The sequence below is a fragment of the Neospora caninum genome, chromosome IX (genome assembly GCF_000208865.1).
Source record: "Neospora caninum Liverpool complete genome, chromosome IX".
NCBI classification, from domain to species: Eukaryota; Apicomplexa; class Conoidasida; order Eucoccidiorida; family Sarcocystidae; genus Neospora; species Neospora caninum.
The window spans coordinates 2271912-2287501 of NC_018390.1; the positions used below are offsets into that span (position 1 = coordinate 2271912).

Sequence of the window (15590 nt, forward strand, 5' to 3'; positions counted from 1 at the left end):
ATTTGGTAGACTGCGCCGCGGCCTTGCACCATAGTTCGTGTAAAGTGCAGCTGTCTAGTTACTGCAGTGACAGGGCAACCGTCGTCGACACACCAGAATACACGCCATTTAAACCTCGGGGTATCTTCGCTCAGTTCCCTTGACGATTAAGAAGCTTCGACACAGCCTGGGGAATCATAAGTTTCGGGGAGATGCGCCGTGCGATGGAGTCAGGTGGATTGGTGAGATCTCAGTGGTCAAGTACGGGTGCACTTGAACGCCAAAATCCGCCCGCGGACGAGTACTGTGTGTATATGAGTCGCTGCGTCGTAGGTTCATTATCCCATCATTGTTGACCAAGAAGTGGCCGTTGTAGTGCGTGTTTTGTACTGAAGACCCGAGCTTTTGTCGGTCAAATCGCATGTGACAGAGATTCACTGAGGAGCCTACTTTTTATCAAGGTGAACATGATGTTTCACCTCCACCTACCTCTTCCACATTTCCCCGGGGTTGCCTTCGTCCGTGACAAACTTCTGCCCCGCACACGTCACGCTTCGCAATAGTTCTCTGACAAGTCGGTGTATTCTGAGCATGTGCAAGCTCTAGTGGTTTCGATAACGAAAAACAAAACGGGAATCTGGTTAGCTAGACAGACATTTCGGTGTCAAACTAGAATACCATGATGTCGAACGCACCCAAGATACTGAATTTGCGACCTGCCGGAACCAAGGAGATGCCAAGGAAGAAGCGGCGGGAAAGCGAGGTATATTGGACCTGCACATTGCCAGGTTAGATTGTAGCTGGGAACTTGTTACTTAGAGCTCATGAAATGGGTACCGGGTTCGTAAATAACATTCGTAATTGGCAGGCATACAACAACTCCAGTGACGATGTCGCCAGTGCCCGTGCATAGTCGTAGATGGTGGATGAAGAGCGGCGCACAATTTTCCCAGCATTTCACGGATTTCCCTGTCTCCGCAGCTCGGAAGAAAAAGAGGCCGGCTGTATCCGCTTAAGAAAGATGCGCACCGACAGGATGAAACATGTGTCTTGTTTGCAGGTTGAGATACTAAGAAGGCAAGGCCAACTCGGTGCTCGCCGTAAGCGTGTGGGCGCCCTGTTTTTGTGAAACGTTTTCTGCTATACGTGGGACTGATATTGATTCAGCAATTACCTTGTGCCATGGGGCATTCAGATTTATTTTAGAGCTCCACCACAAACACGAGTTCGGCGAGGCACGATTGTTGTGGCCTTGCTCGGTATTTCTTGGATTATGTAGTTACGTCTGAGTAGGCCAGAATCAGCTCTTCATGCTGCTACGAGATGCGAACGGAATTTGACAGGAACTAATGGCCTATGAACACGAGAGACGCTTATTCACAGAAAACTGCATCGAAGTTATTCCGCAAAGCGAAAACCCCAAAAGATTCCGAACACACCTAGCCGCCAGTAGGGCGAACATCGGAGGCGCCTAGATGGTACACATTAAATGAAATCAACACTTTCCTTTGCACGTCCGGATTGAAGGCTGGTTGTCTTACACATTCGCAATTCGTTACACCGTTCCTGACGGGTTCCGGTCTCGATGCGCACGAAGACATTCTGTGCCTGACGCTGCCCCCGACCTCCCGCTTGTGATGCAGTTCGGTCCACCGTCCTCGTTCTGCCCCAGTTCAGCAAACGTGACTGATCACTTTCACATCGAAAGTGCGCCTAACGTTCAGCTGCGAAGAAGGCTATTTCTCATGCACTTGTAGTGTTTGCCAAGCTGGGACAGTCGGTCGATCAGGGGGTTGGTTTGACAGAATTCCGCGCGAACGTTTTGGCAGATATTTCAGGTCCGTAGTTGCATACGGACGTATGTAAGAGTTAGCGCAAAACGTAAAACTTTCTGGACCAATCTATAGCGGCATGCGCAGTGATACAGCCAAGCTCGTGTGGATATACAACATCCATGCTTGGATCTTCTTACGTACCTATCGCTCTCTCTCTGCACACATACGCCCACAGACGGGGAGATGCAAGGGCAGACGAGAGGGACACCGAAATGAACGCTTCCGCGCGGATGAATTGTTTCCTCGCCTTTGTCGTTGGGATCCCCCCTCCGCGAAGACGACTTCCACACAGACGTTGAAAAGACAAAGCAGCAGCCACAAAGCACGACAGCCGAGAAGGCACGGCAGACACGAGAACGGAGAAACAAGAGAAAGGAAAACGTCTGGACCTGCCGCCGAGAAATCTACGCCAGATACCGTTCGCCCGCTTGGATGCGTTGCCTTTTGCCTCTCGCTAGTTCGGGGCTCCGTTATTTCCATCACCGCTGGAACGAGCGCCCTGCGTCGTGGACCCACAGATGATCCCCTAGAAAGGGGCGGCAACGCTTCCGCGACGTGTGCAGTTCTAGCCAGAAAATGGCGCGCCGAACGAAACGCTGAGAAAAACCGAGAAGGCCGCTCCCTGCCGCGCACCCGACGCTCCCCCTTGCATGTGTCAACCACGAGAGAATACGGAGAAAACGACGCGCGACGAGAGCCGAAAGAGACGGTTGGGGCCCGACAGAGGGGCGGGCGGCTCGCTGGCCTGTTTGCCCGTGGAATAACTACAACGAACTCCACTGCCCCACACGCACCAACACTCCCATGCGCTCTCGACGTTCTGTGGTTTCGGCCAAGAAAAAGTTCCCGGTTGCGCAGTCCCGTTTCCACTTCCACCCTCGGCCCCTTCCTTCCTTCCTTCTTTCCTTCCTGCTCTTCCCCCCTTGGAAGCCACAGCTCACCATTACAAGGTGTTCTTCGGAACTGCCGCCACGTCTTCCCTTCCCTTCCTAGTTTCCCTTTTTGCGTCCTGAGAGATTCCCTCTCCTCTATTCCCGTTGCCCCAACCCACTGGCGTACCCACACTGCTGCTGATACATCCTGCGCCTCCTTCGCTCTTCTCTCTTCTCTGCCTGTGTTTCCTCTGTTCTTCGCTTCGGTTCGCCTCATTCAGTGGAGTCCGTCGTAGTGGCTCGGGGCAGATGGGCACTCGCTGCGAGACCAGAGAAACAGACACAAGTTGAAGCCAGGAAAACCTCCGATAACAACAGGCGGGACGAGGAAACAGGGATGTGTGGCGAGGCGCCCACCCCTCCTTGCCGGCGAGTCAGCGCCACACCACAGCACGGCGTCTCACTGACAACCCGGGGAAAGCGGAGACGCCGAAACCAGCGCAGAGATGCCGCACTCGACCGCCTTGACGAAGTACTGAAACACCGAAAAGGAGACCACGGCTCGCTGATCCCTGCCGCGTTATATTTCCGCTCGCTGCATGCACCCAGTTGTCGCGTTTGCCTTTCGCAGCGTCGCTCTATTTTGGCTGGCGGTCTGAGTGCTCCGTGTTGCCCCCGCTCCACGCGGCCTTTTCGCTTTCCCATTTTCACTTCCCTTACTCGGCTGCGTACGGCGGTTGCTCCTCGTCGTCGGGATGCCCAGGACGCTCGCCGCCATTTGCTGGGCCATAGTAGACGGCCGCGGGCAGCGCGATGTGAACTGCGATGTTTGCGGCTCCGCTGAGGATCATGAGGCTGCCGGCGAGGCGCCCGAACCACGACATCTCCTTGCCTAGCGGAAGCAGGCCGACCCTAAAGATGTCGCACCCCAAACACATGCACAGACCACACCCATCGGGGGAAGTGCGTTCTCGAGACCCTGAGGTGAACTGCGAGGGTTTGCGACTCTCCGCGAACCATGGGACGCCCGGAACAGAACGCGCGTCACATGCTCTCTGCAAACCGCCTGCACAGGACACACGGTTGACAAGGAATTGTGGACTAGACGTGTGTGCGACTTCACCTGCGTCTCACGCGCTCTGTGGGCCTCGACAGGCTTCCCGCTCGCCTCACTGTTTGACCACAGGGTTCTCGTCCTTCGGATTTTGAGGCCGACTTACAGTAGGTAGATGACGCCTCGGAAGAAGTACTCGCCGAGCAGCGGGCAGACGCCCATTAGTACGTTCAGGCCGTACGGCGAGAACTCGCAGAGGAGTGCGACAATCCCGAAGCCGATGAGGGCCAAGCCGAGAATGCACGTGGTGTAGCAAACTGGCAACGCCACGTTGATGACGCCGGCGCAGCAGAGGGCGAAGGCCGAACCGGCTGTGAAGACTCGGACGAGGAGAGGGATGCGCTCCCAGAACGTCTCATCCATCGCGACGACGAGAGCGGAAGCAGGAAACCACAAGCGAGGAGAACGGGGGAGCACAGAGAAAACCGCAAAGAGACGAAAGAGAAGTCGAGCTGACTGCACAGACACGGGAAAGAAGACCAGGAGAAAGAAGACCGGTAGAAGAGAAGCGTAGGGACGACGGAGCCGTTGGAAAAAGAGTGACGACAAAGAGAGGACGCACTCGGAGCGAAGGAAAAGACGGCGAAGGACTTACGCAGGGCGCGCACAAGTTTGACAGCGAGAAGGAGAGGACAGGAAGAGAGGAGCACGTCGTGGACAAAGGCGACGACTAAAGAGAGGCCGAGGAAGTCAACTGGAGCAGGCGCGAACAGGAGCGTTGGATGAAGAGGGGGAGGGCGAAGACGCTTCTTCGATTTTAAAATGTGGCGGCAACGATGCACGACTCGAGGTCAATCAAAGAAGGCGCATTGGGACTCTCGCTCTTCTTGACGAACCGGCCCTTCGTCCGTCGCAGGGAGAGAGAGAACGCGAGAAGGCACACACGGTGGCGCGACCGAAAACAACGTCCATTCCTTTCCAAGGAAGGAAACGACGCAACACTCGGGACCAATCCGGCCAGTGCAGCGAGAAGGATGAGCAATCCCTGGTTCATACGCGTTTCGCGCTCCCTCTCGACCTGCTCTTTCTCTTCCGCCGCCACACGCTCTGTCTCTCCTCTCTCGCGCCGTTCTCGTGGACTCACCCAGCGCGTGATGCGGGGAGGGCTGCGGCTAGCCCACGACAGTGGAGAGAGACAGTGGGCTAGACAGCGAGGCGTGTGAGTAAAAACCGCGTCGCAGAGAGACGATGCCTTCCGTTCTCGTACACGCGCAGACGGAACGCACCTCGAAGAAGCGAGCGGTCGCCACGTCCGAGAGGAGGCATCGACGACCGATGCTTCGGCACACAGGCGACACAGATCTGTGCCGGTGGACGAGAAAAACAGGCGGTGAGGCCTCTCGCCTTTCCGCCAAACGGAGGACCGCGAGAGAGGACAGCAGAGTGCGAGGAAGAAGCGAAGACAGTCGCTCTTGGGGAGGAAGGGCGACAAACGGAAAAGGAAAGGAGACTTGGCCTCGCGCACCCTTCCTTCTGTGCCGGACGGTCGACAGCTGCCTGGAGACACGGGTTTACGGCGAGGAAGCTGCGGCGCCAAAAAATCTTTTCGAAGGCGGTTGCGAGCGTTGACGGAACAAATGCGCCGACATTTCCGAGGAAGGCCGAACACCCCGCACAGGCACAGGAAAGCGTCGCTGGAAAGGAAGACACACTCGGCACAGAGCAGCATCCGCGAGCGAGGCCAATCGCGCACACGCGCTCTTTGGAAAATGGGAGGCGACAGAACCTTTTTCTCGCGGGGAGAGAAGGCAGAGCCGAACACTTTAACTGCGCGCGAAGAGACACACGCCGGGGCGCGAGACAGCGGAAACCGCGACTTGCGTAGGCGGGGAAAACAGGAAAAACGAAGGAGAAACAAAACGCGAGACGAAAGAGCAAGAAAACACGAAAGCGGCACGTGCAGAAGTGGAAGCATCCGGGTTGGCGAGGCGGCTTTTTTCGACGCACGCAAAAACGAGGCCACACACACTTCCCGTTTTTCACCGAGCCGTGGCGTTCGATTTTTCTCGTGCTTGCTGGTCTGCACTCGCCGCCGGCCCGCCAGGAGTCAAACAAGCTAACTCTGGAGAGAACCGCGCGAAAATCCGAGAAACGGATGGGAACGTGGAGTGAAGAACGCGCCCCAAAGCTCTCGGTTTTGGCGTGAGAGAGACAGAAGAAAAGGAGACTAGACACGCGCCTTTGTTTGTGGTGCGCCTCCGAGCTCCGATCCTACTTTCGAATTTGCGAGAAAACCAGCACCCTCCGCTCCCGGCGTAATAAAACACGTGTGCGCTGTGCGCCAACAAACGCGAGTGCATGCCTGGAAAAAAAGAAAAGTTCTCCTTTTCTGGGACCGTTTGGCCCCCCCCTCTCTTCGAAGACGAAAAACGCGTCGTGCCACGAGAACCCTCGGTGTTCTGCCTCGCCTTCCGCGTCTCTCCTCGTATTCTCTCGGAAAAATTCACGTTACAGAATGCGTCTGCCTGTAAAAGAAAGGATCTTACGATCTTACGAGGAAAGGCTGCGCGAGGGCGAAAAACAAGCATGTCTCTCTCATACTTTGTGTGTTCGGGATTGCTGCATTCTATGACCCAGTAGACCTCACAAAACTCACATAAATCGAGGCATATACACCCTTGGAGGCCCTTACGCTCCTTGAGACCGAAGAATACGTAAAATGTTAAACTCTACGGTGTAAACACTGCAGCAAAATATTTACTGTTCTAAAGTTTGTCGTGCGTGTTTATATATATCTCTTTTTTTTGTGTATTTTTCATAGTCCCTACCTCTGTTCGAGGAGTCATCATCTTTACACACACACCCTGCTAGTGTAAACACCGAAATTCTGTTAGAGAAGGACTTCAGCCACCCATATTTCTCCCTTTCAGCCGCTTCTTTGTCTCTTTCGGCCAGGCAAAAACGAGGATTAGCCGTCAGCTCTCTCAGCATGAACGGAGGCGAAAATCAGCCGGATCTTCACGTTTCTCTGCTTTCTGTCGTGAACACGCCGCGTCAATAAAGAAACGCCGAATTAGTCCGTTTGTGCATTACAAGATACAGGAACTGGCCCATCTGTGTACCCTTTTGAGGAACCATAAATATCGAATCAGAATGTACATAGAGACTCTTGCATGTTAATGTATATATATATATATATATATGTATATGGGAAGGGGTGCGCATGCAGAATCTGCATATATTTATGGGCGCATGCGTTTCCGTATAATCTCTTCACCTGTAGATGCACTCTGTGGAGAATCAAAAACAATTTCACCGCTGAATCCTATCCGCCCACACTTCGCTCGACTCGAGTTTCATTCCTGGAGCGTGAAGGATCACCAAACTTCGAGCAGCTGCACTATCAAGGGTTGCATGCAGGGAGGAAGCGCGTTGTGCGAAGCTGCCTTTTACATACAGACTGCTGAACCCTGCGTGTGTTCCCTCTGGAGGCGAAGTCTATCGCAGCTACGTCACTCTCTAGAGAAAACACAGATGCCATCTGTGCATGCCTCTAGCAGGGAGAAAAAGCGAAAAAGTGAACTCCGTTCCCACCCCCATTTCTCGCCGAAGCGTGGGCGTGCGAGTCGCGGTACCTCAGCTCGACGTCACTACATATCTTACAGATGCAAGCAAGTACACATGAATGCAAATTTGCATACGAATCGACGTACACACTTATGTGCATGTGTATGTGTACGTTCGCAGTTCGGTTTCAACACTTGAAGAAGGAGATACCGAATGCACGTTCGCCCCTTCCTAGGGCCTCCTTTCCCCAAGTGGCGCAGACTGTGGCGAGAAAAGAAAGCGCATCGTTTCTTTCAGACTTCTCGTTTTGTTGAATCAACGGAATCTGGTCAAGTTATTCCAAGACGTCTTTGCGAAACGAATAAACAGAAATGTATGTACAGATCTGTATATATCGGTACAGATCTGTATATCTATGCGCATCTGGAGAGGTGTGCGTCTGTCGTTGCGACACGTGAAGAGCTGCGCTCCCATTGCGAGGCGAGAGAAAGCAGCGAGAGACAAACCGAATAAGGCCTTGCGTGGCTTCACGTGCTCTCCGGCGTGTGGCCCAAATGAAAGGCGTGCCTTTCCACGCTTCGCTAGCCGGCCCGAACCACGAAACGGGCGAACTATTGTTCTCTCTTCGTATATACATATAAATTTGTAGATGTCAAGATAGTAAAAACACGTGCATGCATGGTCGGCGCATGCGAGTCGTCACCTGCACAAATGGATATCCTATCAAGATGTGTGCTAGGCAGTCAAACTGAGAGCGAAAAGAGACACCTGAATCTTCTTGGGTCCGCCGCCCGAGAGAGACTGGCTGCTGCGCGAGGGGGGCGGAGCCGCATAAAAGGTGCAATGCCAGAACATAAATGAGGGAGCGAAATTGCCGCATGCAGTTCCCCTCGGGCGTTCAGGCCATTTCGCTGTCTTCTCCAGTTTCCATCCTTTGTGCTTCCCCTTCGGCCCCCGTCGCCTTCTCCGCCTCCGCGGCTTGGCCGTCGCGCACCGCGTTTCGCACCGCCTGCGAGGGCGACTCTCCAGCCGGTCCGCCAGGGAGCTCTGAGAACATGAATTCTTGCTGGTATTCCTGAGAGAAAACAAGAGACAAGCCAGCCTCGCGAACGGCGCTTTCAAAGGCGACTCCACACACGTCGCGCAGTACCCCGAACGAAGAGAAAAACAGACGGGAACCTTCGCAAAAGAGACGCCCTCTGGTCCAGAGAATGTCGCCTGAAGCTCTGCGTTCGTCACCCTATCTTCTCCGGATAGCCACATCGACGGCTGCCACGCTGTATCTGGCCACTCGTCCTTTGCGGTTTTCGTGAACTCCCGTCATTCGTCGGCCATTCCCGAGAGGAAAGCGGCGAAGATCCCCGACGCGCACTCAGACCCGCCGGGCGCTTTGCGTTGGAAGACAAGGCGACATTCCGGGAAAGGAGAACATGGCCCCTCGGAGACCTCTGCATGCGGCCGCAAGCGCTGAGATGGGCGATGCGAGAGCTCACACATCGCACAGAGAGAGAGAGAGATCCAGACCGCACAGAGAGCGTGAGCGGCGCCTCTGAGGGGCGCCGCTTTCGCCGGCGGTTGGGGGCCTACCACGAGGTACTGAGTCGACCGTTTTACGTCCATGAAGAGCGAGTACACGCGCCGAATGTCCTGGACAGTGACGACAGAGCCGCGGCGTTTGCGGCAGACGAGATTCGCGACTGTGATGAGGTGGAGGGCATAGCGCAGCGAACACTCCGCCGCAATTTTGCAGAGGAGAAGCCGCGCGCTCTCCTCCAGCTCCACGTCTTCTTCTTCTGCACGAAGCTCAATGATCTGAGAAAGCCCCAAAACAACGACAGCTCTCGGGCACGTGGAAATCCATCTGGAGAACGCGTCCACTGAGAGACAGCATCCAAAGACTCGCACGCAGGGGAGAGAGACGACGGAGAGAAGACGGGGAGAGACGAGGGAGAGAAGGCGGAGAGAAGAAGGGAGGAAACGAAAAGCCGGACTGAACGAGGACCGGAAGGTACAGGTGTTTTGAGGCTGGCATCGCCAGGCCAAACGGACAGTCGTGCGGAACCAGGTGTGCGAGGCGCGGGATGTTTCGAGCCTACTTTGAGCATATCCTTTTCTTCGTAGGGCTGCGTAGGGATAATGAGGGTACGGTCGAGAAGGTCGAGAGGAATGCCGTGGGGCGACTTATAGTCGGTGCCTCGGATGGTGGTGATTCCGCGATTCGTGGCCATGATGACGATCGGCGAGGTCTCGTGCTCGAGGGCTCTGCGCAGGCATCGGAAATGTCTTGCCACGAAACAATGACTATATAGAAAACACACACGAACTAGTATTTTAACATCTTTGAACACCCTATCCTTTATGTGCTGACACGTTGAAAGCGTTTTATTTAGGAATCAACGAAGAATGCAGCTCTCAAAAAAAGACGTGGAACCAGCCAAAACAAAATATTTTTCGACGCTCAGAGTGCACACCGCCGGGCGAGAGACCAGCGAAGGAGACAGAGAGAGACAGAGAGAGGGGCGAAGGCCTCGACGGGGGACCGAATGAGAAGAAGAGCCGGCAGAACCTAAACGGGGCAAATGAGGAGCGATGAGGACTCCACGTAGCCCCCCGCACGGCATGGACTCCGAGCAGAAAAATGAGAGTGAGAGAGGTTCCGCCACATGGACGTGCACAAACCGGAAGCATAAGCCATTCAAAAAACGATGCAAACGACGTGCAGCCCGCGAACGGCGACGGGCTGGCCTTCACCCTACCTGTTGAGGAAGGAGAAACACTCAATGTCGAGCATGTGCACTTCGTCGATGAAGAGGACACCCTGAGAGGAAACACGAGGAGAAGCGACGAGAAGACATGAGAGAGGAAGGTGAAAACTCTGGGGAGCGAGGAGAGGAGCGAGGAGACAAAGTCCAAGGACAGAACCCGCGACTCCGGCGCAGACGAGAAAGCGACAAATGAACCAAGACACAGGAAAAAGACAAGACGAACCAGGGACACGACGCCCAGCGTCGCGGAGCGAAGCACGAAAGAGAGATGGCGCGGAAGGTAACTGCGAGGAAAAGAGCAGCCGAGAGCGAGACGAAAACAACGGACCGAAAACGCACGGCCCACAGCCAAAAGAGAGGACGTGAGAGCGCGCACCCCGAGAAGAGACGCGCCAAACCCACACGCGCGACGCAGAGAGACAGTTCGCGAACAGAGAGAGCATACCGCAGGCAACCCCTGACTCCGTCTGGTCTCTCTTTGCTTCGCGGTTACTGTTCTAAAGGAACGATCGAAGGCACATTTTCACGACAGAAGAGCATGTGGCCCGGCGACACCGTCCCGAGCGTCGGGTTGCAGAGACGTACGGGAACGACTTCGGCCTTGTTTTCGGCGCGCCAGTCAGCGACTTTCTGGTCTATCTGCTCGCGCACTTCGCTCTTGATCTCGCCCGTGTCTCCCGCGAAGAGCGCGAGGAAGCCTTGTGCGCTGAAAAGGCAACACAGGGGACAGAGAGTAACGCGATCTGTCCCGCCGGAACAGAAAACAGACGAGAGCGAAAACGCGTCCACCTCGAATGCGACGTTAAGACGCAAACCCAAATAGGCCAAGAACGCTCCAAAACAAGCACCGTCTCGCGTGTGACTGTCCCAGGTTTTCGCCTTTGCGTTTTGGTGCCGCCTTTCGGCCTTCGTCTCTTCCGGCCCTCTGTGTGCTTCCGTTCCCTCTGTTTCGCTTCTTTTCCTTTCTCGCTGAGCCGCTGCGCGTTGCGTCTCGCGCGTCTCTTTGTTTTGCCGTTCCCGATTCCTCCGCTTTTCTCAAGCGCGTATCCTGTGTGACGGGAATCGCGCTTCAGGTGGCGTCTGAGGGGGACGTTCTTCGCCCTGAGCTCTTCCGGAACAGGAACGACGGCTGACCGCGAGTTCTGCACACCCGCGGCTGTATCGATGCACGGGAACCGAAGATCTCACCGGCTGTTGATGACGTCGATCTCGTGAAGCGTCACGGAGTGCACCACCTCCTTGCGTTTCTGCAGTTCGCCTTCCGGGCACTGAAAACCAACCAGAAGGGAGAAGAGGGAAGAGCCGTCTCCTCGAGCGCGAAGACTGTGCAAAGCGACAGACGGCGATTCGCTGAAAGAGAGGTCGAGACGCACAGCGCCCTCCCCAGAGAGAGAAAGCAAAACGCGGGGCAGAACCGTCGACCGCGGCGCGACTTCTTTTGAGGGGCAGCGAGGTGAGACCACACCCTCGGGGCGAAACCGAAAGGACGAGATGGCAAAAAGGCGCGATGCCGCGGCAGAGGATGCACGCCAGGCGCGACGACGACAGACACATCGTCGAGCTCGAAACTGCACAGAAAAGCGGAGAAGCCGCGGGGGAAAGGCGAGGGAGAAGCGCACCTGGACAAAGCGCGTGGCGGGGCCGACGGCGTCGTAGTCTTTCGCTCTCGAGAACCCTCGTCCAACTCGAGTCACTTTGCCCGTGCTCTTGTCGATGGTGATAACGTCTCCAGCAGTGACGCCTTCTTTCGTTAGAGCATCTGGTGGAACGCAGACACGAAAAGGGAAGAACGCCGAGCATAGAGACGCATGCGAGAGGACAGGGAGAAACCCGTGCCGCAATCGCCGGCACGTGCACGCACCAGACGATCGCCAGGCTCTCCCAACGAAGATCACCAGACGCGCAACATCGTGAACTGTTCCGCTCCACGCTGCAACACTGCCGTCATGAGCTGGGCGTCAAAGCGCGGCAGCTGGACAGCCACGTTTGAGGCAACCGTTTTCATTCGTCTTTTCGATCTTCGTTTCCCCCTCTTCCGCTCCTTCCCGTCTGCTCGCTCTCCTTCTCTCCCTCTCTCTTGTTCTCGCCCTCCAATTCCCCGTCTCTCGTTCTCCCTCTTATTCTCCCTCTTGGTCTCCCCTTTTCTCTCTCTCTCTCTTGTCCTCTCCGGCCCTTTTCTCTTGTGTCTTCTCTCTCGCCTCCTCTGCTTGCTTTCCCTGTTTGCTCTAAGACGCAAGGTTCAGACGGCGCTGGCTTTTCTGCCGGCGTGGTCTCTGCAGAGAGACGCACCTATCATTTTTGTGCCCAAGTCGTAAAGCGTCTCCATCTCCGTAGTCTTGAGCATCATGCGGCCTGTGCGCGCAGAGGGCTGGCCGGCCTTGGCGCTTGTCGGTCTGTTGATCTCGATTTCGACGACCTCTGCAGACAGCAGGCGCCAACCAAAAAAACTATAAACATAAATTAAAGCTGTAACTAAATTAGAAGAAACACTATTTTCTTCCGTTAATATTCGTTCTCCCGAAGAAATTATTTTAGCAACATTCGTCACTCTTTTTGCTAAAAGTTCGAAATATAAACTATAGGTCCGGACGGAGAGTCCCATAACGGAAACGGCGACCGTGAACGGGAAACACAGTCCAGGGGAGAGGCAGAGAGGATAAGGAGGAGAAGCGGCAGAAGGGAAGGCACAAAAGCGCGCAGGGAGGCGGCGAGCGACGAGACATCTCGCCCTCTCTAGTGCCTACACAACAAGGCAGCGTGTCTGATCCACGGAGAGATATGCACAATTCCATAGGTGCACAGACGTATGCACACCCCAAACATGCACTCACATTTACCACCCTATTTACTTAAACGGGTCCGTCTAATCACCTATTGAAAATCTGACCTCTGTAGCCCTAAACCAAGTTGTGTTCTCTGTGTCTGTGTCGCTAGACCTGTGACTGCCTGAGGCACAGAAAAGGACGGTCGTCGCTTCTCTCTCTGTACGTATAAGATCCACGCCTGTACAAGAAGTGGAACATATGCCTGCCCCGGGTGAGCAGACACCCGCGCGGGGGAGGACGTGAAGTTACCTCCTTCAATGATTTCCGCCTCCTGCTTGATGAGGACGTTGATGGAGCGGCGAAAGGCCTGCGTCAACGCCTCCGTTTTCGACATCTCCAGGCTGAAAATCTCGCTGCCGCTGATGTGAGTGAACGGCGTCGACTGAAGAGAGACAGAGAATCAACACCGGACGGATCGCCATCACGCCCCAGCGATCTTCGTCGCTGCGCTGCAAACGCAGGAACGCACTGCGCATGCACCACCCAGTGCCGACCCCTTCGAGCTCCACGCCCAGTGAGTTTAACAGTCTTCCACACACAGAGGAAAAACCCAGATCTATGCGTTTAGATATCTGCAGCCACTCATGCAGCGACACTTTGCTGCGGACCGACACAAGCATATATATATATATATATGTAGGGAAAAGGCACGAGTGGAAACTCACATACTTCACACCCACACATAGGATATATATATATATATATATATATGCATATATGGGAGCAAGTGTTTGTCTTTGTTTTTGAGAGGCTTTCCTTACTTCTCCGAGCTCTTTTGCCACCGCCATGGCGATGGCGGTTTTGCCGCTGCCTGGTTGCCCCGCGAGGAGCACGGCGCGACCTGCGATGCGGCCAGCCTTCACGAGTTTGCAAACGAGACCTGTCCGCAAGACAAAACGCGAAGAGTGAAAAAGTGAGAAAAACGACCGACACCGCAGAGAGCGGGGGAGGGCGCCGGAAGGCAGCAGAGAGATCCGCGCCAATGACGCGCTCACTTCGCAGCAGGGCGCAGCCTTCAAACTTCTTTTCGGGCCTCGCCTTCACAAAAATAGGCGCAGAACCACATACTCTCCAGAGGAACACCTACACGCCAATACATATATATATATATATATATATATGCTGCATGCGTATTTGTGTGAATACGCTTTTACCAGTACCTGCACACGAAAAGACTATCACACCGACAAAGCACATATATGCCATATATTTATATATATATATATATATGACCGGACCTATGAAGCACGTGAGTTTACAAAGAGAGTGTTTCCATAGGTGCACAACTAGAAACTGTCTTCACGGAGTGCTTCGAGTGTATTTTTTGTCGAATGTGTGTCGAGTGTGTCTCTCTTTTGCCCATTCGGCGTTGCATGCGAGGAGAGCCGAAAGGCAGCAGTCAGGCGCGGAAAAGGGAAGGAAGGCACAGACGGAAAAGCGGATGAAAACATGGTGAGAGTCTCGCTTCCTCACCGGCGGCTTTCCTCGCGTCGGGCTGTCCAACCATGCCCTGAGAGAATTTGCGCGGCTGGAGGGAATCAGTGAGGCCCAAACCGCGGATGTGCGAATGCGCCGCAATGCGCTCCACGCGATTCACATCGCTCACTTCCTGCACGCGAATCCCTCCACCGACAGCTGGAGCCGCTGCCGCCATCTCGTAGACAGAACACGCAAAGAACGAGAAGGAAAGCAACCGAGACAACAGCGGAAGGCGAGACAAGAGTGACCGGGAGGGTGTCTGAAGCGGTTGGACGGGTGCGGAAGAACGGCGGGCGAGGCGGAGATCTCGGGCAAAAAGACGAGAGCGACGGCTCTAAGGACGCACTGCCTCCTCCGAGAGAGTACGTGTCTGGGCGTTGCGCCAGACACGCTTTGGCTTGAACGGAGAAGACAGAAAAGGCAATGAAAGTCAGAGGAACTCGAAGCCGGGGCGGGAACAACGGAAGAGGAGAGAGCGAGAGAAAGGAGGCAAAATCTGAGAGGAGAATGCGGAGCTCGCGTTGATGGAGACGCCTAAACGTTGGAAACAGAGGCGCGCGCGCACGTGCGAGTGGAGAGGAAAGAAACCGAAAGGAGGAAGGACGGCGAAAGCGAGAGAAGGCGGGAGAGAGGAAAGGCCGGAGCTCAAGAAGGCACGCGAGAATACATGCAGAGGCAACACGAACGGTCAAACGTCGAAGCTGAGAAGAGGAAGAAAGAGCACGAGAGAGAGACGAATGAGGGCCGCAAAGAAAAAGTGGAGGTGAGAGGAGAAGTAAATTCGTGTCCGACAGAAAAACTGCACAGGAGAGAAGAAGACGACAGAGAACAGGCAGCAGAGAGAAGGATGCGCCTTCGAGCGGAGCGTTCGGCGTGGTGCACCTAAAAAACGGTTTTTGTCTGAGCCCGGGAGCAGCGAGTCGAGTGTTGAAATTCTGCACAAGGAAAATCCGCGTATCTCTGTGACCACGCTCCTTTACATTTTCAAACACAGCCTCTCTGGTCTTCCGACGAAACGTTGTTCTCGCGCGCTGCCGAACCGGGCGCGAAAAACGGCAAAAACACCGTTCGCACCTCCGCTCCTTTTGTCGAGAGAAGCGAAGAGCAAAGGAAGCGCCGTGGGCGACTCTCTGTTCTTTTCTACCCTCTCTGTCCTTCTATACGCCGGCACGCGAGACCCGCCTTTCGCACCTCTGAGATGACGAAAAGGTGCG

At 54.9% G+C, this 15590-nt stretch overlaps 2 protein-coding genes across 2 annotated transcripts; both read right to left on the bottom strand.

The window, feature by feature from the left end:
- Positions 1-2963: 2963 nt before the first annotated feature.
- On the bottom strand, positions 2964-4163 carry NCLIV_041260 (conserved hypothetical protein; the record flags this gene model as incomplete). The annotated part of the gene is made up of 3 exons (XM_003881035.1): positions 2964-3006; positions 3407-3598; positions 3907-4163. The coding sequence occupies 3 exons, from the start codon at positions 4161-4163 to the stop codon at positions 2964-2966; spliced, it is 492 nt and encodes a 163-aa protein (XP_003881084.1).
- A 4042-nt stretch (positions 4164-8205) lies between these two features.
- Positions 8206-14551, bottom strand: NCLIV_041270 (hypothetical protein; the record flags this gene model as incomplete). Its single annotated transcript, XM_003881036.1, has 11 exons — positions 8206-8382; positions 8895-9119; positions 9404-9569; positions 10064-10125; positions 10658-10778; positions 11261-11340; positions 11692-11831; positions 12362-12490; positions 13147-13279; positions 13659-13777; positions 14371-14551. The coding sequence occupies 11 exons, from the start codon at positions 14549-14551 to the stop codon at positions 8206-8208; spliced, it is 1533 nt and encodes a 510-aa protein (XP_003881085.1).
- Between the last annotated feature and the right edge of the window lie 1039 nt (positions 14552-15590).